Source organism: Schistocerca nitens, chromosome 9, assembly GCF_023898315.1.
Source record: "Schistocerca nitens isolate TAMUIC-IGC-003100 chromosome 9, iqSchNite1.1, whole genome shotgun sequence".
Classification (NCBI taxonomy): Eukaryota; Metazoa; Arthropoda; class Insecta; order Orthoptera; family Acrididae; genus Schistocerca; species Schistocerca nitens.
In genome coordinates, this window is record NC_064622.1 from 355726561 (window position 1) to 355745885 (window position 19325).

The 19325-nt window shown below is 39.5% G+C and overlaps 1 protein-coding gene across 1 annotated transcript in view; it reads left to right on the top strand.

The window, feature by feature from the left end:
• Positions 1-15331, top strand: part of LOC126203976 (serine/threonine-protein phosphatase alpha-2 isoform) — a 57766-nt gene extending 42435 nt beyond the window's left edge. The window contains exons 4-7 of the mRNA XM_049938396.1: positions 2932-3146; positions 3315-3428; positions 3510-3653; positions 10506-15331. Coding sequence (XP_049794353.1) covers positions 2932-3146; positions 3315-3428; positions 3510-3653; positions 10506-10601 — 569 coding nt within the window. The 3' untranslated portion in view covers positions 10602-15331. The remainder of the gene's footprint in view (positions 1-2931; positions 3147-3314; positions 3429-3509; positions 3654-10505) is intronic.
• The last annotated feature ends 3994 nt before the right edge of the window (positions 15332-19325 follow it).

The window sequence follows — 19325 nt, forward strand, 5'->3', positions numbered from 1 at the left end:
TTAAAACTTTGCCTTTCCCTGGCAAGTGCTATGCAGACAGAGCAACGCAAGCACGACTCACGACCCATCCATACGGCTTAAATTCTGCCAGTACCTAGTCTCCTATGTTCCAAACTTCACAGAAGCTCTTGTGTGAAACTTGCAGACCTAGCACTCCCGGAAGAAAGGATATTGTGGAGACCTGGCTTAGCCACAGCCTTGGAGATGTTTCCAGAATGATAATTACAGTCTGCAGTGGAGTGTCATTCAAGCTCCAGGTTATTAAGCCTATCCCAGCATTTTGGATGACCTCTTGGCTCTCTCGCCATGAGACCATTTTAACTAGGTTGTGTATTGGGCACTTGTCTGTAGCCCTTGCCATTTGTTAAGTGGTGCTACCCCACCACTTTGTGCCCAACTTTTGACTGTCCGCCATTTCCTGACGGAATGCCCTTTTTAATCGCTTATGCTCCCGTTCATGTTTTCAGTCTTCATTTATCAGCTATCGGACAATACATGGGCTGTCGACCGCATTTTACTTTTTAGGTCATAGCAATGTGGTGAAGGCCATCTAATTTTATTACCTCAATTTCTCTGTGGCATGTTTTAGACCTTCCTCGGCGTTCTTTTTTTTTTAGCGCACTCTCTCCCCCCCCCCCCCCTCTCTCTCTCTCTCTCTCTCTCTCTCTCTCTCTCTCTCTCTCTCTCTCTCTCTCTCCCTCCCTCCCTCCCTCCCTCCCTCCCTCCCTGTCAATAGGGGTTGATATATAGTCGTTTTTAACTCCTCTGTTTCTGTGTTCTACAGTTTTGACATGGGCACATATGACCTTAGTTTTTGCAGCATAACACGAAACATAACTTAACATTGCAAATTAGGTGGCAAGTGCTTCGAACTGCAATTGCATCAAAGGCTGCTAGAGGTTGGGTTGGTCCTAAGCTATGTCATTAAGTCTAACCTATTGTCAAAAGCAGTCGTGCGGTAACCGTCCCCAAATTCGTTGTATTGCATTGCTCATTTTTTTTCTTTACAAATAAGTGGTCCATCACTGGTTTAGATTACAACCGTTGCAACACCGGAAGAGTTCGGCAATCAGTTCTGCTGTAGGCTGCTGCCAAGCGAAATGTGGGCAGTTTTTGTTTCCGTGCACTGCTCCTTCCCATGTGGCGGTCAGAATTCTAATCATTTACTTGTGGTCTTCTGCTACTATAGCCTATAGTATCCGCCCTCTATGCTATAGCGATTGGAAAATAAAATCTGTAAAAAAATTTCAACAGTACAGAATTTCTTCCCCTGACATTAAAATACAGTTGCCATACATTTGGTCCTACTTCTATGTGAAGTGCCTTGTCATTTCTGTCTGTAGGTGTGTTGTCAAGCACTGGTCGTAGGGCTATGAATGCCCACTAGAAGTTGAAATTAGAAGTGTGTATATTTAAGTTTCACATTTAAGAAATACAAATAATGTCAAGAAACATCTTATATTGGAGATGTATTCATTTAAATGGTGGGGAAACTGCTGTTGCTTTTCAACAGAAAAATCATTTTTGACAGCTTAAATGCAGCAAAACAAAACGGACCATTTTGGAAGAAAAAGGTTTTGCAGAAACAAACTTTCTAGTCAAAAAGTTCCCAGTCAGCACTTCTGAGTCAGATTCAAAGAACTAATAATTTGTATGTCTTCACTCATATAGTGACACCCTTTTAAATTTGTGCGTATAAACATTTACAAAGAAAATAGATGCTAATTTTGCCAAAAAATAGATTGTTTTCTTGTTTCCAATGATTACAAAGGGAATCAAATTCTAAAGACTTTTTGAACAAAATTTTGAGATGGCAATGCTGTGAGCACCAAGTACAGTTTTAGTTGGTGGGAACTAAAAATGAGTCTCATGTCACATTGCTGCAAAGAAAGAATTCTTGGAAGGGGAAGAACAGAAAAACAATGAAAGTAGTGTATATGAAATCTGGTGATGAATATTTGTGTTTTGATAACTTCATAGCACTCTTGAGGGCATGACATAAATTTCAAATTTATCTAGATTGCAAGAAATACAAAGTTCAAAACCACAACCTCCAACATGGTGGATTTTAGGCTCTGACATCCTTGAATTTGTCATTCAAGGATTTTAATCTGACCTGCTACACCTAAATCTGCTCTTTGCAAACCACCTGAGAACAAAGTGTAAATGATGTATACAAATGGTGTAACCACTACACCCACCCATTGTGTGTTCCACAGTAATCATAACTGAAATGCTATTCTTTGAAATGTGAAACAAATAGTGCTAACTAGTATGGGTCACATGGGGAAATTTTATTACCAACCTGACCACTACAGCAATTGCATCAAGAAAATCTTGTCTGGGAGATAAGTTCTCTAGTTCCTTTAATTCCCCAGATACTGTTTTCCCCATAGATGCTTTTAGGTTTTCATTCCTGGTGCCTGTCATCACAATAAATGAAACCAAAGTTACCAAGCAGGGAACTGGATGTATAGCAAACTGCTTCAGTGTTGAGGTAACATGTGGACATGAGAGAATACATATTTGCAGTAGTAATGGTGTATCAGTGGTGTAAAAAATTCCTTACTGAAGTCTTTCCTTGTTGCTTAAAAACTTACTATAGGTTGCTTCAGAGACAGGCTGTGCTGGGAAAGACTCAAAACATACATGTTCAATTTGTGACTGTACCATATGATACATTTTCATTAATGTTGAGTGCAGCAGCTTCAATCAGTGTAACTGCAAAACTCGTCATGTGGAATATAAACGGTTTGAATTTGTTTCATTTCTGACCAGCACATTTATTTAGAGCTAAAAGTTGATTTTTGTAATCACAAACACTTAAATACTTGCATTAAATTACGACATCAGTATTGACTTTCTAGTGTGGTCCAACGTTTTCTATGTGCTAATCAGTTTTTTGTTGTTGATTTAATTACTATTATTCAGGCAAGCGGCGGTATAACATTAAGCTTTGGAAAACATTCACGGACTGTTTCAATTGCCTACCTGTGGCTGCCATTGTAGATGAAAAAATATTCTGTTGTCATGGTGGGCTCAGTCCTGATCTCCAGAGCATGGAACAGATTCGTCGTATAATGCGGCCAACTGATGTACCAGACCAAGGCCTCCTTTGTGATTTGTTGTGGTCTGACCCTGATAAGGTAAATGTGTCATTTGAATTTTAACATGTATAATAAGTAAATTCCTATGATTAAAGTCTGGATCCAATTTCTGAAGATAATGATGAAATTTTAAATATGAGAAGTAAATCATTATTAACACCATGCAGTGTTCATAAAATCTGTGGTTAAAGTTACTGTTACTTACAGGACACAATGGGCTGGGGTGAGAATGACAGAGGTGTGTCCTTTACATTTGGAGCAGAAGTAGTTGCAAAGTTTTTGCACAAGCATGACTTTGACCTCATTTGTAGAGCTCATCAGGTAAGTAATTCTTTCTTGAATTTCATAATTCCATCTTCATGTATGTATACTTCTATACTAATAATTTTCTTTTGTTAATAGGTTGTAGAAGACGGCTACGAATTTTTTGCGAAACGACAGCTGGTCACACTTTTCTCAGCACCCAATTACTGTGGTGAATTTGACAATGCAGGTGCAATGATGTCCGTTGATGAAACACTCATGTGCTCATTCCAAATATTGAAGGCAAGTGATTATGTTGATTTTTGTGATCCAGTTGTGGTGCAGTGGTTCAATAATTTCATCTGTAGATACCAGAAAAGCAGTTGTAAAGTTTTTAAAGTAAAATTGTGTGATACAAAATTAAAACTTTAAATTGCAATATACAACTATATTTTCTTAAAACTGGAAGAAGAGGGGTTGGGTTGTTCGGGGGAAGAGACTAAACAGCGAGGTCATTGGTCTCATTGGATTAGGGAAGGATAGGGAAGGGAGTCGGCCATGCCCTTTCAAAGGAACTATCCCGGCATTTGCCTGGAGCGATTTAGGGAAGTCACAGAAAACCTAAATCAGGATGGTCGGATGCGGGATTGAACCATCGTCCTCCCTAATGAGTCTAGTGTGCTAACCACTATGCCATGTTGCTCGGTAAGAAGAGGGGAAAATGCCTTGGCTTGATGACTTGTCAGTTTAATTTGTACTGCTTCTTTGGGGAAATGTTTTAGATTGATTACTGTAAACGGAACTTGACCGAAGTTGGTGAAAAAGTTCAATTATTTGCTCCATTACTCCTGACAAAAAAAAAGTGCCTTGAGTTCAGGTATTCAGTAGTACTTAAGACATCGCAGAGCTACAAGCATTGATGGAAACAGTGCATAATGTGATATTGAATTATTTCTGGCTTATGGTATATGAAACAGTCTACACTGTGTTGTCAGTTATGACACACAAGGTACCTTAATATAAGGTCCTTGAAGTTGAAAGTTTTGAATTTCTGTAGTCACAGGTATTGAGGAAGACATTTTGTAGAGGTTTTGGAAGACCTTAGACACTGTTCACTGATGGATTTGACTGACCTAAGGTGCCTATAGGACCAACATCTCAGGACCCACTATCTGCTACCAGATGACAGCTTATGACATTGTCATACAAGTTTCTCACTGTTACATTGTATTTACTCGTTCACAGAAAAGGCAATCACCCTGGTTAAAGGTTTAGAACATGGAGTTAACTAAATTCTTACAGATCTTTAATGAATTAAAATATTCCTACAAATCAATCCAGATTATAAATTTTTACATACTCTATGGTTTGTATAGTGGTCGAATCTCTGGAATTACTGTAGAGATTTTGATATTGTCTTAAAATATAAACTGATTCATGGGGAAGGTTTGTGTATCATTGCATATTACAATGAAGTTGCCCAACTGTAGATAGTTACTGCTGCCTGTGCCAAGCTGGGGTGAATTGCTAGTATTCTTACAGTTCTATCATTCTGGCTGAGTTGGTGTCTGTTTTTCCTTTCACCCTCGTAGTAATGCAGTTCATAAATTAAATGGTCTATTGATTGTATCTCACTGCACTCAAATTCTGGGCTGTCTGACACACATTTTCTGGCACACACATTTTATTAATCAGTTACATCTACCAAAATACTTGTTCTGTCAGTATGCAAAGTTGTCACTGTTACCGAGTCGCCTGCATTCCCAACCTTTGCTTGTGTTAAAATTGAATGAGTCTTAAATCTGTGGTTGTTAAGACTATTGGGGATGGTCACAAAGCACGAGAGTACAACTGTGTGGGCCACATAATGCTTATCCTATATTGGAGTAAATTTGCTGCTTTGGTAATGGAATGAGGTTCAGGATGATTTGACATTTCAGGTGAGCATGGTAATAATGTGATGGTACTAAAGATAGGTCTAACATCTATTGAATGAAATGCGGAGTTACAAAAGTCATTTCAGAGAAATAAAGTAGGTGAGATATAAGAGGGTTGACTGAAAAGTAATGCCTCCACCTTTGTAACTCAACAGTTGGCAGCATTGGTATGTGGCTGGTGCTAGCTTGTTCCATAGCCTCTTCCCTACAGCTTCAGTTGGTGGGAAGCCTTAGCATTGAACGGTTGTGTTGTTACAGTGTAAGTATGGAATCCTGTGTAGATGGTTGGTCAATGTGATTTAAGCAACATGAAGTCATTGAATTCTTGATAGCAGAAGGTAGCACCCCAAAGGAGATTCATCAGAGAATGAAAGCAGTTTATGGTGATCGTGTTGATGTTAGTCTTTGGGCGGGTAAGTTTAAAGATGTCGAGGTGGGGACATCTGACCTGCGTGCCAGTTGGACGTCCTGTGACAGCAATCAGTTTAACAAGCAAAATGTTGACAGACTGATTCACGACGATCATCGTATCAGAGAAATTGCAAGCACAATGGCATTTCACAAGAACATGTGGGTCACATTATTGCTTTGCTTGGCTATCAGAAGATCTGTGCACTATGGGTATCCCGGATGCTGACTTCAAAATGAAAGTGCACAGACTTGAAATTTGCCAGGAACACCTCTCGCATTAAGAGAATGAAGGAGACACCTTTCTCCATTAAATTGTGACAGGAGTGGGTACACCATTACGACCTGGAGACAAAAACATTAGTCTATTGAATATTGACACGCTCGCCCCCAGAAAAAGAAATTATAGATGCAGCCATCAGCTGGAAAAATCATGGCCAGTGTCCTGGGGCACGGTTGGTGTTATCAAAGTTTACCTTGCTCATGGGCCCGCATCTCGTGGTCGTGCGGTAGCGTCCTCGCTTCCCACGCCCGGGTTCCCGGGTTCGCTGCCCGGCGGGGTCAGGGATTTTCTCTGCCTCGTGATGGCTGGGTGTTGTGTGCTGTCCTTAGGTTAGTTAGGTTTAAGTAGTTCTAAGTTCTAGGGGACTTATGACCACAGCAGTTGAGTCCCATAGTGCTCAGAGCCCCCCCCCCCCCCCCCCCTTGCTCATGGAGCAACAATAAATTCAGAGCATTGCATCACAATGCTGCGAACTCTGAAACAGTGGCTAACATGGGTCCAAAAGGAAAAGGGAAATGTTTTCCTGCACATGACAGTGCCAGACCACACACAATGTAGCACCACAGCAGAACTTCAGAGAGTGAATCTCACCACCATACGGCATCCTCTGCACAGTCCACATTTACGAGGGGCGTTCTAAAAGTCTGCAGAAAAATAAAAACAACTAAAGTGTTTGGGGTAAATCTTTTTTATTTTTAGACAGTCTCCTTCTAGACTTATACACTTCGTCCAATGCTGTTCTAATTTGTTGTTCCCTTCTGAATAATAGGAAATGCCCAAGTCTGCAAAAATAGCTATTACTTGCTGCAATCACTTCCTTGTTTGAATAAAATCTTTGTCCCGCCAGCCACTTCTTCAAATTGGGGAACAAATTGTCAGAGGGAGCCAAGCCTGAAGAATAGGGGGATGCGCGAAACGAGTTGAAATCCTATTTCCATTAATTTTGCGACCACATCTACTGAGTTGTGTGCTACTGCATTGTCGTGATGGGAAAGGACTTTTTGTGGTCAGATTGCTGGAGTTTTTCCTGCAGCTCTGTTTTCAAACAGTCCAATAACGATGAATAATATGCACCTATAACAGTTCTACCCTTTTCCAGATAGTCGATGACGATCCCAAAATATAGTTGCCTTAACCTTTCTGGCCGAAGGAATGATCTTCGCCTTTCTTTGTGCAGACTCTCCCTTGGCAACGAATTGTTTAGATTGTTCTTTGGTCTCAGGAGTATAGTAATGTTTCATCCATAGTGACGAAACGACGCTTCAAGTCCTGTGGTTTCTTCCTGAACAGCTGCAAACCAACCTTGCAACACTTCACACCATTCCGCTTTTGGTCAAGCGTGAGTAATCGCTGAACCCATCTTACGAATAGCGTTCTCATGTCGAAATGTTCATGCAAAATATGTACCCGTTCAGTCAAGATGCCCACAGCACTAGCAATCTCACGCACCTTAACTCTTCTGTCATCCATCACCATATCATGGATTTTATCAATGATTTCTGGAGTTGTAACCTCCACAGGTCGTCCAGAACATTCAGAATCTCTTGTGCCCAAATGGCCACTCCGAAAATTTTGAAACCACTTATAAACTGTTCTAATCAAAGATGCAGAGTCACCATAGTGTTTATCAAGCTTCTCTTTAGTCTCCAAAGGAGTTTTGCCTTTCATAAAGTAATGTTTAATCACCACATGATATTCTTCTTCGTCCATTTGTTGACAATCACTGAACTTCCTTGATTCACACGAATGCCAAACACAAAGAAATAGACCAATATGGCTGAAACTTGGTTTGTGTTCTTTCCAAAGACGGTACTAACTAAAAGTGACCTCGACACGTGCTGGTGGTGCCATCTCTTGGACTTTGCATGGACTTTCCAAACGCCCCTCATAGCACAGTCTGACTTCCATCTGTTCCAATAATGAAAGACAATCTGCGGGGACATCATCGTGCTTCTTATGAAGACGTTGAGAGAACTGTTATGACTTCAGAAAACTTGTTCATTGTTGGTAGAAATGTATCCAGTTAGCTGGTGATAAAGTGGAAAAGTGAATATTGGTAATTAAAGATCACATTCTAAGGGTTATTTCTGTGTTTGATTTATTAAAATATTCCCATCCAAACCCAATTAACGAAATTGGACACATTACTTTTCATTCAGCCCTTGTATTTGTTGTAAAATCCTTGTGATAATTTTATTTGGAGAGTCATGTGGCCAGCAGATACTCCTGACTACGAGATACCCTTCTGTGGTTGGTGAAAGTGTCGTTCTTATGTGAACCAGTACACATAGGATTACAGGAAAACTGATAAGATGCCACAGTAGAGCAAGCGTATACTAAAAATTGTGGGGCTCAACGTGTTGTATCATTAAGCCTATCACCTTTCTGTTAACAGTAATGTCCATGGGAAGAAGAATGGTATGAAGTGAAGGGCAAAATGGTAAAGGTGGTAAACTACACTGATAGTGCCATACTTCCTTTCAGACTAGACGAAGTGCTTCTGTATCTATAAGGTACAAAACGAAAGATGGCTTTCTGATTCAGCTAGAGGACTTACTAATTTTGTAGTCTAGTGAATAGTGATTTCAGTACTGCATACTTCAACAGATGGTTTTATATTGTTAAAAAAGAGTAGTGTATACCTGCTGCTATGTTCTGCTTTAGCAACCAAACACAAATATGTTAAATTTTTAAGTTGTCCAACATCCTTAAATTATTAGCAGATGACAACTTAACAGCCCATGAAAATGTGTATTTTGCAAACTTTCACTTCAAAGAGGGAATGTACTTGCTCAAATGGACAGTGAATTGACTGAAAAGTGTCTTATTTAAATATCTCATTGCTGGCAAAAGAATTTTTTTCCTTCTCTTCAGTAAGTGTCCAACGTGGTATAGATAAGATAGGAACTCCTAGGTTAATGTATTTTAGGCAGTGGGATTTAGCGATTGTCACATATTAGAAACATTGCATTTCTGTCCTTTTGTTGCTTGGTGGTGGTGGTGGTGGTGGTGGTGGTCTCTTTAGCAAGACATAATTGAAATCATTTCACCAGCTTGATCTTGCCCAAGTTCACGATAATTATCTAATATTGATCTTCATATACTATGTGATCAAAAGTATCCGAACACCTGGCTGAAAATGACCAGTTTGTGGTGCCCTCCATCACTAATACTGGAATTAAACAAGGTGTTGGCCCACCCTTAGCCCTGATGACATCTTCCACTCTTGCAGGAATATGGAAGGTTTCTTGGGGAATGGCAGCCCATTCTTCACGGAGTGCTACACTGAGGAGAGGTATTGATGTCGGTCGGTGAGGCCAGGCATGAAGTAGACATTCCAAAACATTCCAAACGTGTTCTGTAGGATTCAGGGCAGGACTCTGTGCAGGCCAGTCATTACAGGGATGTTATTGTCGTGTAACCACTCCGCCACAGGCCGGGCATTATGAACAGGTGCTCAATCATGTTGAAAGATGCAATCACTATCCCTGAATTGCTCTACAATAGTGGGAAGCAAGAATGTGCTTAAAACATCATTGTAGGCCTGTGCTGTGATAATGCCACACAAAGCAAGGGGTGCAAGCCCTCCTCCATGAAAAACATGACCACATCATAACACACCCGCCTCAGAGTTTTACTGCTGGCACTACACAAGCTGGCAGATGACATTCACCGAGCATTCGCCATACTCACACCTTGACATCAGACCGCCACGTTGTGTACTGTGATTCGTCACTCCACACAATGATTATCCACTGCTCAATTGTCCTGCGATATGCTCCTTACGCTGAGGTGTCATTCAGCATTTACCAGTGTGATGTGTGGCTTATGAGAGCTGCTTGACCATGAAATCAGTTTTCTCACCTACCTGTCATAGTATTTGCAGTGGATCTTGATGCTATTTGGATTTCCTGTGTGATGGTGTGGATGTCTATTACACATTACGACTGTCTTCAACTGTCAGTGGTATCTGTCAGTCAACAGAAGAGATCGGCCAGTATGCTTTTGTGCTGTACATGTCCCTTCACGTTTCCACTTCGCTATCACATTGGAAACACTGGACACACGGATGTTTAGGAGTGTGGAAATCTAGTGTACAGACGTTTGACACAAGTGATACCCAATCACTTGACCATGTTCGAAGTCCACGAGTCCTGCGGAGCGCCCCATTCTGCTCTCACAATGTCTAATGAATACTAAGGTCGATCAAATGGAGTATCTGGCTGTAGGTGGCAGCACAATGCAGCTAATATGAAAACATATGTTTTTAGGTGTGTCCAGATACTTCTGATAACATAGTGTATGTAAAACTGTTTTTGTTCCTCTTTCATATTCATAAGCATTGAATTTTTTGCCAGATAACTTTATCACATTATGAATTACTAAGTGTCAAAAAGAATCACATGCATGTTAGGTGCACTCTTAGACTGGTAGTGTTAAGTTAATATGAAACTAAAGTTAATTTGTGTTTGTAGAACTTTATGTATTGGAAAATTGTTCTACACATGACTAATTTTTTTTTACCAGCCGGCTGATAAGAGGAAGTTTGCTTATGGAGGACTGAATGCTGGAAGACCTGTTACACCACCCCGTGGAGCAACAACAAAGAACAAAAAAAAGTGAACGTGTCTGGGTTGAGCAACTGAGCTGCTTAAATATACTTAATTTGAATGCTGAATTCACTGTAGCAGCTAGAACTACAGGAGTATTGTGCATTGTGGAGAGACTGCTGAAAATATAAATGTTGTGTAATATTGTGTTGGGCCTGAAGTCCTGACTCAGACGTTGTCACAAAGCTGTTTACCAGTGGTACAACATATTTGTAGTTTTATAATTTTATGCCAAACATTCTTCAGTACTCATTACAAGCAAAAATTAATACTAAGTTAAATACGTGACAGCGTATCAGTGCAATTGCAGTTATTTTATCAAAATCTGTTTACTGTGGAGCTACCTGTTCTGCAGTCAACTTTTTGTAATGCAGAGCTGTTAAAAGTGGAATGAACTTACAAATATGTAATATTTGGAATATTGAAGCACTATTAGATATAACAGTGTTTTTATTTCTAACATATATAAGTGAAATTACATAGATGCAAGTTTGTGTTGTAGCACAGTCTGAAGAGTATTAGAAGGTACATCAGTGATGACTCATTATGAGTGACTAGTAGTGCTTAATATTAAACAAAAAACATGAATACCTTCACTAATAATCTGAACATTGTAGTTAAGATATCCGAACCACCAAAACGTTTAAGTAGAATTTCCAAGGATTGGAAAAGCTTCTCATGACAAAAGTATTCACCCTTCTTGGCAGTGATTGAGAGTACCAGTAGTGTTAGTTAAGTCTATGCCACTTCTTTCATACCTTGCCTCATCCCTTGTATTTTCCTCAGTTCTCACAGCAGAATTTTAATGGCCTGCTTGCATGACAGTAGTATTTATGTATAGTTTCTAAGCATAATTTTGCAAAGTACTTCATAGAATAACGTCCTTCATTTCACTGAGTGTAGGAGTTTTGAAACATGAAATGAAATGTATCGTCCATTATGTTGTAATTAATCCTGTGACAACAGCAAGTGGTCACATTGTTTTGAATTTGTTATAAGAATGTTTTGTGATGAAGTGCATATTTTTTTTCAGAGACCAGATATATTTAATAATGTGGTCAACTTCCATCCATTTTTGGATACTTAAATGTACATTACAAAATTCATATTGTATATAATTGTTGATGGATCTCCAGTTTATCATCTTGACTGTCTTTATAATGTCCCTTTAATGAATGTGGAGAGAGCAAAAAGAAACAAAACCTCAATTTTAAAACAATTCGTAAATGATTGTTTGATTTTATAACCTAATCCTGACGCGGACACTTGGTGTTAACATTACAATCAAAGATAAAATTGCTGAGAAAGCAGTTGCAGTGTAGTGACAAAATGTAATATTTCACTATTTGTAATTGCTGACTACCATTTTGTCTTGCTAATTGAAGTCCAAGCTGCTTAATGACAAAGGAAACGAATCTCAGAGTTTAATGTGTGGAGCGGTAGTCTCCTAGGTGTGCAAAAATGTTAAAATTCATCTGCGAAATAAATTTTGTACTGTATTGCTAAACTATTTGCTGTATGGAGATTAATCTCTTGGAGATAGTTTTCAACTTGGGTTTCGGAGTAGTGGTATGCAAAACATGAATGCTTAAATTTTTGTATATTTTGCTAGTTCTTCACTTGTAAAATTATACACTGTTGAATGCTATATTTTGTTGGGGAAACGTTGTTCATACTATATATGTATAAAATGGTCTAATATTTTGGAGGCAATAGATGCCGGCACGAATGTCGGAATTTGTGTTCAAAATTGTTTTAGAGCACAAGAAGTTTGGAGTTGCGGAAAATTTTAACATTTGGGTATCGTAGTAGAATGGGAATTAGTGGGGAATTAAGGCAATGATGGAAAGTTGTTACACTTTCATTTTGGTCTGATTTATTTAGGCATAATCATAACTCAGTTTTGCTTGTTTCCAATTTAACTGATTAACTTCTTATGACATGTTTGACAATATTGTCTTTAACTTCTTATGACATGTTTGACAATATTGTCTTTTCTGCAGTCACTAATACTCTTGTATCACCATTTTGAGATTGCAAAGTATGCTGATGTTAAGTTCATTCACAGTGCTGTTCATGACTGACTCTTATTTCAAAAAGAGCCATTAATTTTTTATTGCTCGTAGGGAAGTGTGCAAAATACACATCAAATAAATAGCTGCTGATAAATTTCAGAAGGTAGCTGGCTGTGTGTGATCAGAGAGGAATACACTAGCTACGGACAGAACTTTCACATTTCTCATAAAGCGCGCCTCATGAGACTTTAATGTAAGCACACATCTGATGCCATGAGTCCGAGGGCAGAAACAAATTTGGACTTCGGTGGTATGGGCCAGTAGGTAGAGTTGTAAAGGGAGAGGGTGCTATGTCGTAATTGTTCCTGGTGTATTAGATTAAAGACCTGAAATAAATTCGCTTTTTTGCACTTGTGAATATGGATCTTAAATATCTACATCCATACTCCGCAAGCCACCTGACGGTGTGTGGTAGAGTGTACCTTGAGTACCTCTATTGGTTCTCCCTTCTATTCCAGTCTCTATTGTTCGTGGAAAGGATTGTCGGTATGCCTCTATGTGGGCTTTAATCTCTGATTTTATCCTCATGGTCTCTTCGCGAGATATACGTAGGAGGGAGCAATATACTGCTTGACTCCTCGGTGAAGGTATGTTCTCGAAACTTCAACAAAAGCCCGTACCGAGCTACTGAGTCTCTCTCCTGCAGAGTCTTCAACTGGAATTTATCATCTCCGTAATGCTTTCACGATTACTAAATACCTGTCATTTTGGCCTTTAGTGAAATGGTTTCCTAATTCCAACCTAACTTTAGTGTGGGCTGCAGCTCTGTGCTTGAAGGGAAAATTGCTGAACAAGTGTTTTTTTCATACACAAAAATGTCATTTTTAGGCTCCATGATGAATATTTGTTGTGTGTCCAGGACATGAAATTTTAAATTACTGGAATAACATTAATAGTGTGCACGCGCGCACACACACACACACACACACACACACACACACACACACTAATTGCAAATAATCAATTGCAGAGATAATTAAATGAAATATGGAAGTAATATAGAGGAATGTGTACAAAAAATTTGAGAACCAAGTATTCAGCAGTTTTGATTGCAGCAAGGTTGCTTTTGGTACATGTATCCAGTAGGTTCATGCAGACTAGCAGGTATTGTCCTGCAAGTTTCGTCATTACTTCTGAAACCCTGATTCCTCAGTAGGACTTCACATTGTGACAGTCCAGTTCTGTTTTTGCCGTGTCTTCCATGCCACATAAGGTAAATATGAACCTGCAGTTGGCCCCTTGTAGGTGTTAAGTGTTTTGGATAGAATCTCGCCAAAGATCTGCTTGGTGATTTCCTGGGGATAACTGTCTTGCAGTAGTTTTTTTGCATGGAGATCTTTCCTTAATACCGAGTCTTGGTTGTTACGATTTGTGTTCAAACGAGGTATGTGGGGTAAATTTCCTGTTTCTCTCTACTTCTGAATCTGCTTTCCTGGGTATACATGGTGGTATACGTATAATGTGGTATAGTTGGTGGAGGATATTTTGGTGTGGTGAAATATTGCCTGGGCAGATATTTGAAGTACTTTTGGTTGGGATGGCACCTGTAAGTTGTGGACGATGTTCTATGCAGATACTTTTCAGAAATAAGCTCAGACTGAGCTTTGAATGTAAGGGAATGGTCCATATTTTTGTATGTGGTTGAGTAAGCAGCTGTTTAGTGAAAGCCACACCTGTAACTTAACATCTTTCATAACCATTCGCAGGGTTGGCTCAAATTGAGGATATGTTCACAGCAAGGCCTTTCTTGGCAGTGCCTTCTATAAATGACACAAGTGAAACTAAACAGATTTTTGTCTGTTGGTTCTTTCCCATGCTTTGTGCCAAGTCCTGAAATTTGCAATTTAAAGTGATTGGTGTATAGTGAGATTCAATATTCATTGATTTGTAGCAGATCCAAACATTTTAATTCCTTCTTAGTTTGTCAAGACCTGCAGCTTTTATTCTTCATAGATTTGAAAACACTATCTGATTCTTTCAAGGTGGAAATAGTGCTGAAATAATCTTTCTCATCTTGGAGTTTTCAGATATTTCTTCAGCCTTACCATCAAAAAGGATATTACAACACTGAAAATTTGTAAAACTTATTCTTGTGACTTGGACTGTCTTGGTGTTACTGTGAAGGGAAGTAGATGGTTTTGACTGATCAGTAAAACATCTAAGATTCCCTAAACGTCTGCTCTCCATGAAAGGGAATGGGCTGAGGTGTGCCAGTTGCATGCCCCCCCCCCATGTTCAATGGACCTGACAACTCTGACTTTTCCTTTTGGGAAAAATCATGGGATCTTCTTCCACACTTACTGGCTTCTGTCAGTTAGAATCGAACTCTCAACTGTGGCATTCTGCATGCATAGACTTCAGATGGGACGTGCACCATATAATAGATGATTTACTTAAAACCTCTTTATTTAGTTCAATAGATGAAAAATCTACTCACCAAGTAGTGGCAGCACACACATGTAAGACTTAACTGATATCACAACACACACTTGTGAGTGCGTTCTGCTGCCACTTGGTGAGTAGATTTTTCATCTATCCAGTTAATTTCATTAATAATTGTTTTTGTTATTTGAACCTGTTTAGGCACACAATAAAAAAGCTTCATGTATTTTGCTATAAAATGATACAGAAATGGTGCCTGTAGGGTAAATAAAGATGAGTTTTTGAAGTTGTGAAGTCCTTATTGGTACATACTACACAAGGGGCAGCCAAATGGAAAACAAGACGGATTGGAAAAAGTGACACATTCATTGTTTACCTTTCTTCCATCTTGTTTTCATTTGCTGGCCCCTTTGCATTTGATGGAAAGTTTGGTTAGGAATGATATTAGACCAAGAGCGATGGCTGGGTTATTGTTGGTCTTCAATAATTTTTGTTCATTTCAGGTATTGTGTTTATCTGGATATACTAGGTTCGTATGGGGTATTGATACATAAAACCAGACTTTAGGCAAGATAGTTACATAGTGTGTCCTCAAAGCTGTCTCTCGCCTCCAAGTTGGCAAACCCAGGGAAATGAGCAACATTGTGGAAGATGGAGTACCCATCCCCATTGGGGAAAAAAGGTCAGGGCAGATGAGAGCAGGAGAAATGGTCCTCTGAATAATAGGGGTTGAGTGCAGGGCCAACACCCCTGCCTTGGTGAAAACAAAGCCAGACTGCTCCCCCCCCCCTCCCCCAAGGCAAAATAAGCTAAGGAATGAGATTATGAATAGGACTCTTAAATTTGGAACATGGAATATGCTTACAACCACCAGGAACAATGAAGTGTACCTGAAAGGGTTTTGGATTGGAATTAGTTGCCATCAGACAGAAGGTAAGGAGAGATACAGAAGCAAAATTTTATGTTACTTTGGGAGATGTCAGACAAGGTCATTATTTGGAACAATGTACCAAAAATGAGTCTATGCTTGGTTTTACACCAAATGACAGAATATGCACACTCTGAATAATAGTGATATTCAATATGACTTAGACATATGCTCTAACAAAAAATGAGGGTCTTGTGGATAGCTTTTATAATTGTGTGAAGTCTATCAAAAGATACAGGCACATAATTTAGGAATAGTCCTGGGATGATTATAATGCAAAGCATGGAAAAGAACCTCTGTGTCCATTTTGGTAAGGAAAGCTTGCATGGAGATTAGTAATGGGCTGAGAGTTCCCTAGTTTGACTGTGATACTAAAGCAGTAAGCTTGTTTCCCAAGCTGAAATATTCACAAGGATGTGTGGAGAAGTGCAGGAAAAAGTGATACAAATATAGTAGACCATATATTGGTATCCGAAAGTTGAAAATGTGTGCATATTTTGGGAGCTGACCATCACCTTACTGCTAAAATGAGGCAAAGAATTGCTGCAGTGCATCCAGGGAAAACAAGGGAATTTTGAAATGGGATGTAGGCAGTCTGGAGATATAACCTTTTGAATATCAGAATAAATTGAAACAAACCAGCCTGTGGAGCACAGTAATGACAGGTAAGGAATGGTATATTAAGAATACAAGTGGCAAAGGATGAAATAGGTGAATCTAGAAATGAGAAGTATTATGACTGTAGACAGAGGGTTCAATAGAAGGAAGAAGCAAGGCTAAAAATGTCACCAATGAAAGAAAAGAATTAAATGGACTATGTATAATGAAAAGAATTAGAAGTGCTACATAGATCACAGAAAAAAGATAAGCCTTAAAAACATGGAGAGTAGAAAGTTTTATAAGTGAAAAGAGGTAATGTTCTTTTCAAGGTGAGTTGGAATGCTGCAAAAATGCTCATTTTATGTGCTAAGCCTAAAAGATTAGAAGTGTAACAGTATATATCTAAAATATAGGCTTCAGGGATGAAGATGGAATCCTGCTGATATAAAAGAAATGCTGGAGGATGGTTGCACTGATGCAGAGCAACAGATATACTATAAAGTAGAACCCTAAATAGAAGAGCATACTCTGGCAGAAGTACAGAATGTGGTAAAAAGAATAAGAAAAAAGCACCATTACTGTACTTTCAGACTAAGATTGATAAACGTATTTGTTCAATCTGGAATCGAGAATGGCCTTTACAGGCAATCCAGTCCATACATAAGAAAGGTGACACGGCATGTTACTCTAACTTCGGAGGGATTACTTGGTTGAATGTGGCATATGTTTTATCTGGAATCCTACACAATGGTAGTCCTATATGTGAAAATTAAATTGGGTTCATTTTCTTAAGGAAAAACTGTTTAATAAAGCTCCAGCATCCAGCGCGCGTTTGTCGATTATTTATGTGATCTTGAAATGCATCCCTGTTGTTTTCTGAACATTCCTGTTTGCCTCCGTAGTGCAGCAGTAGCTTTACCACCTATCACACCCGGGTTCAATTCCCTGCAGGGGGAGTGGGTGTTCACCACCATTGACACGCAAGTTGCCGAAGTGGCGTCAACTAAAGACATGCAATACGGTGACCGATCCCCGAAGGAGATATTCTGGCCAATAAGTGCCATACGATCACTTCACTTTGAACATATTTTGAACACATTCTAAGTTGATTTCCGGATGAATCGTAAGTTGATTTTTGAATGCATGCAAGGTGTACGTGATGTCTGTCAGGGGAATACCTGTCACATCTAGAAATAAACTTCCTTACAGACAAAAGGGGATGGGGCTAAAGGATTGGAGTGAAATAAAGCTGAACGGGTGAATGCCTATCGCTGTTTATGTGGTTGAATGGGTTTGTGAATAATCAGTGTTATAATTACTAGTGAAATCCATTGATTCAGACTACAAAAACAGTAATGAACGACTAACAGGTAAGAAAGATTTGTATTATTTTCTCACTGTATCCCAGAAAATAAAATGTTGACAAATTTTTGGCTCTACCGCTACATAAGTAAGGGCCAGTTGTACAGTGCCCAGCTAGCAGCCGCTTCAGTACTATTCCGAGGGCAGCGCGGAAAATGCGTTGTACGAATACGTAGTAACGCCTAACTGGAGATAAAATGTGGGTTAACTAAACCGGTGATTGTGGAAGGGTTAGTGAAGTTAACTGGAATACAAGTTTTGACACTGGAAGGAATACTTACAGAATTAGTGACGACAAGATTGTTTATTAGAACGAGGAAGGAGATGACATGAGGACATCACACAAATTATGGAAGAACATGATTCCAAATTTATATAAAAATTCATACTACTACTACTTTACGATCTCGTGCTTCAGAAGTGGAGTGTATGAATGAACTGTGGAACTGTTTCCTAACGTAAAGCTTTTTGCTTGTAGTAGGCCTAATAGGCATTTGATATTGGTACGTCGTGAATTATATTCTGTTGTGTTATAAAAATGACCATTTGTGCCAAAAGTTTCGTTTTTTTTTTGGTGTGTGTGCTAACTGCTACAATACTAGGCAGGCCTGTTTTATGTAACAGTGACAAAATACACATAATCAGATGGAGAACCCTTACCAGTCTTGAGTACTATTTGTACACACATCAAAAAATGTTTTGGATTATCTCGGTTCCGAGAGTTCCAGAACCTGTACAGAAAATTGAGATATAAACATAAACACCATTTCTGCACTTTTTATTGCTCATGAAAACCACACATTGCATGTTGTACCACCATACGAGACCTGCAGAGATGGCGGTGGTCCAGATTGCTGTACACACCGGTACCTCTAAGATCCAGTAGCACGTCGTCTTGCATTGACGCACGACAATCCACAAGTTCATCAAGGCACTGTTGGTCCAGATTGTCCCACTCGCCAACGGCAATTCAGAGTAGATCCCTCGGGGTGGTTGGTGGGTCACGTCATCCATAAACAGCCCTTTCCAATCTATCCCAGGTATGTTCGATAGGGTTCATGTCTCGAGAACGTGCTGGCCACTCTAGTCCAGCAGTGTCATTATCCTGAAGGAAGTCATTCATAAGATGTGTATGATGGGGGCGTGAATTGTCGTCCATGAAGACGAATGCATCACCAATATGCTGCCGATATGGTTGCGCTATTGGTCGGAGGGTGGCATTCATGTATCTTACAGCCATTACACTGCCTTCTGTGACCACCAACGGCGTACGTCGTCTTCACATAATGCCACCTCAAAACAGCAGGGAACATCCACCTTGCTGCACTCGCTGGACGGTGTGTCTAAGGAATTCAGCCTGACCGGGTTGCCTCCAAACACGTGTTCGACG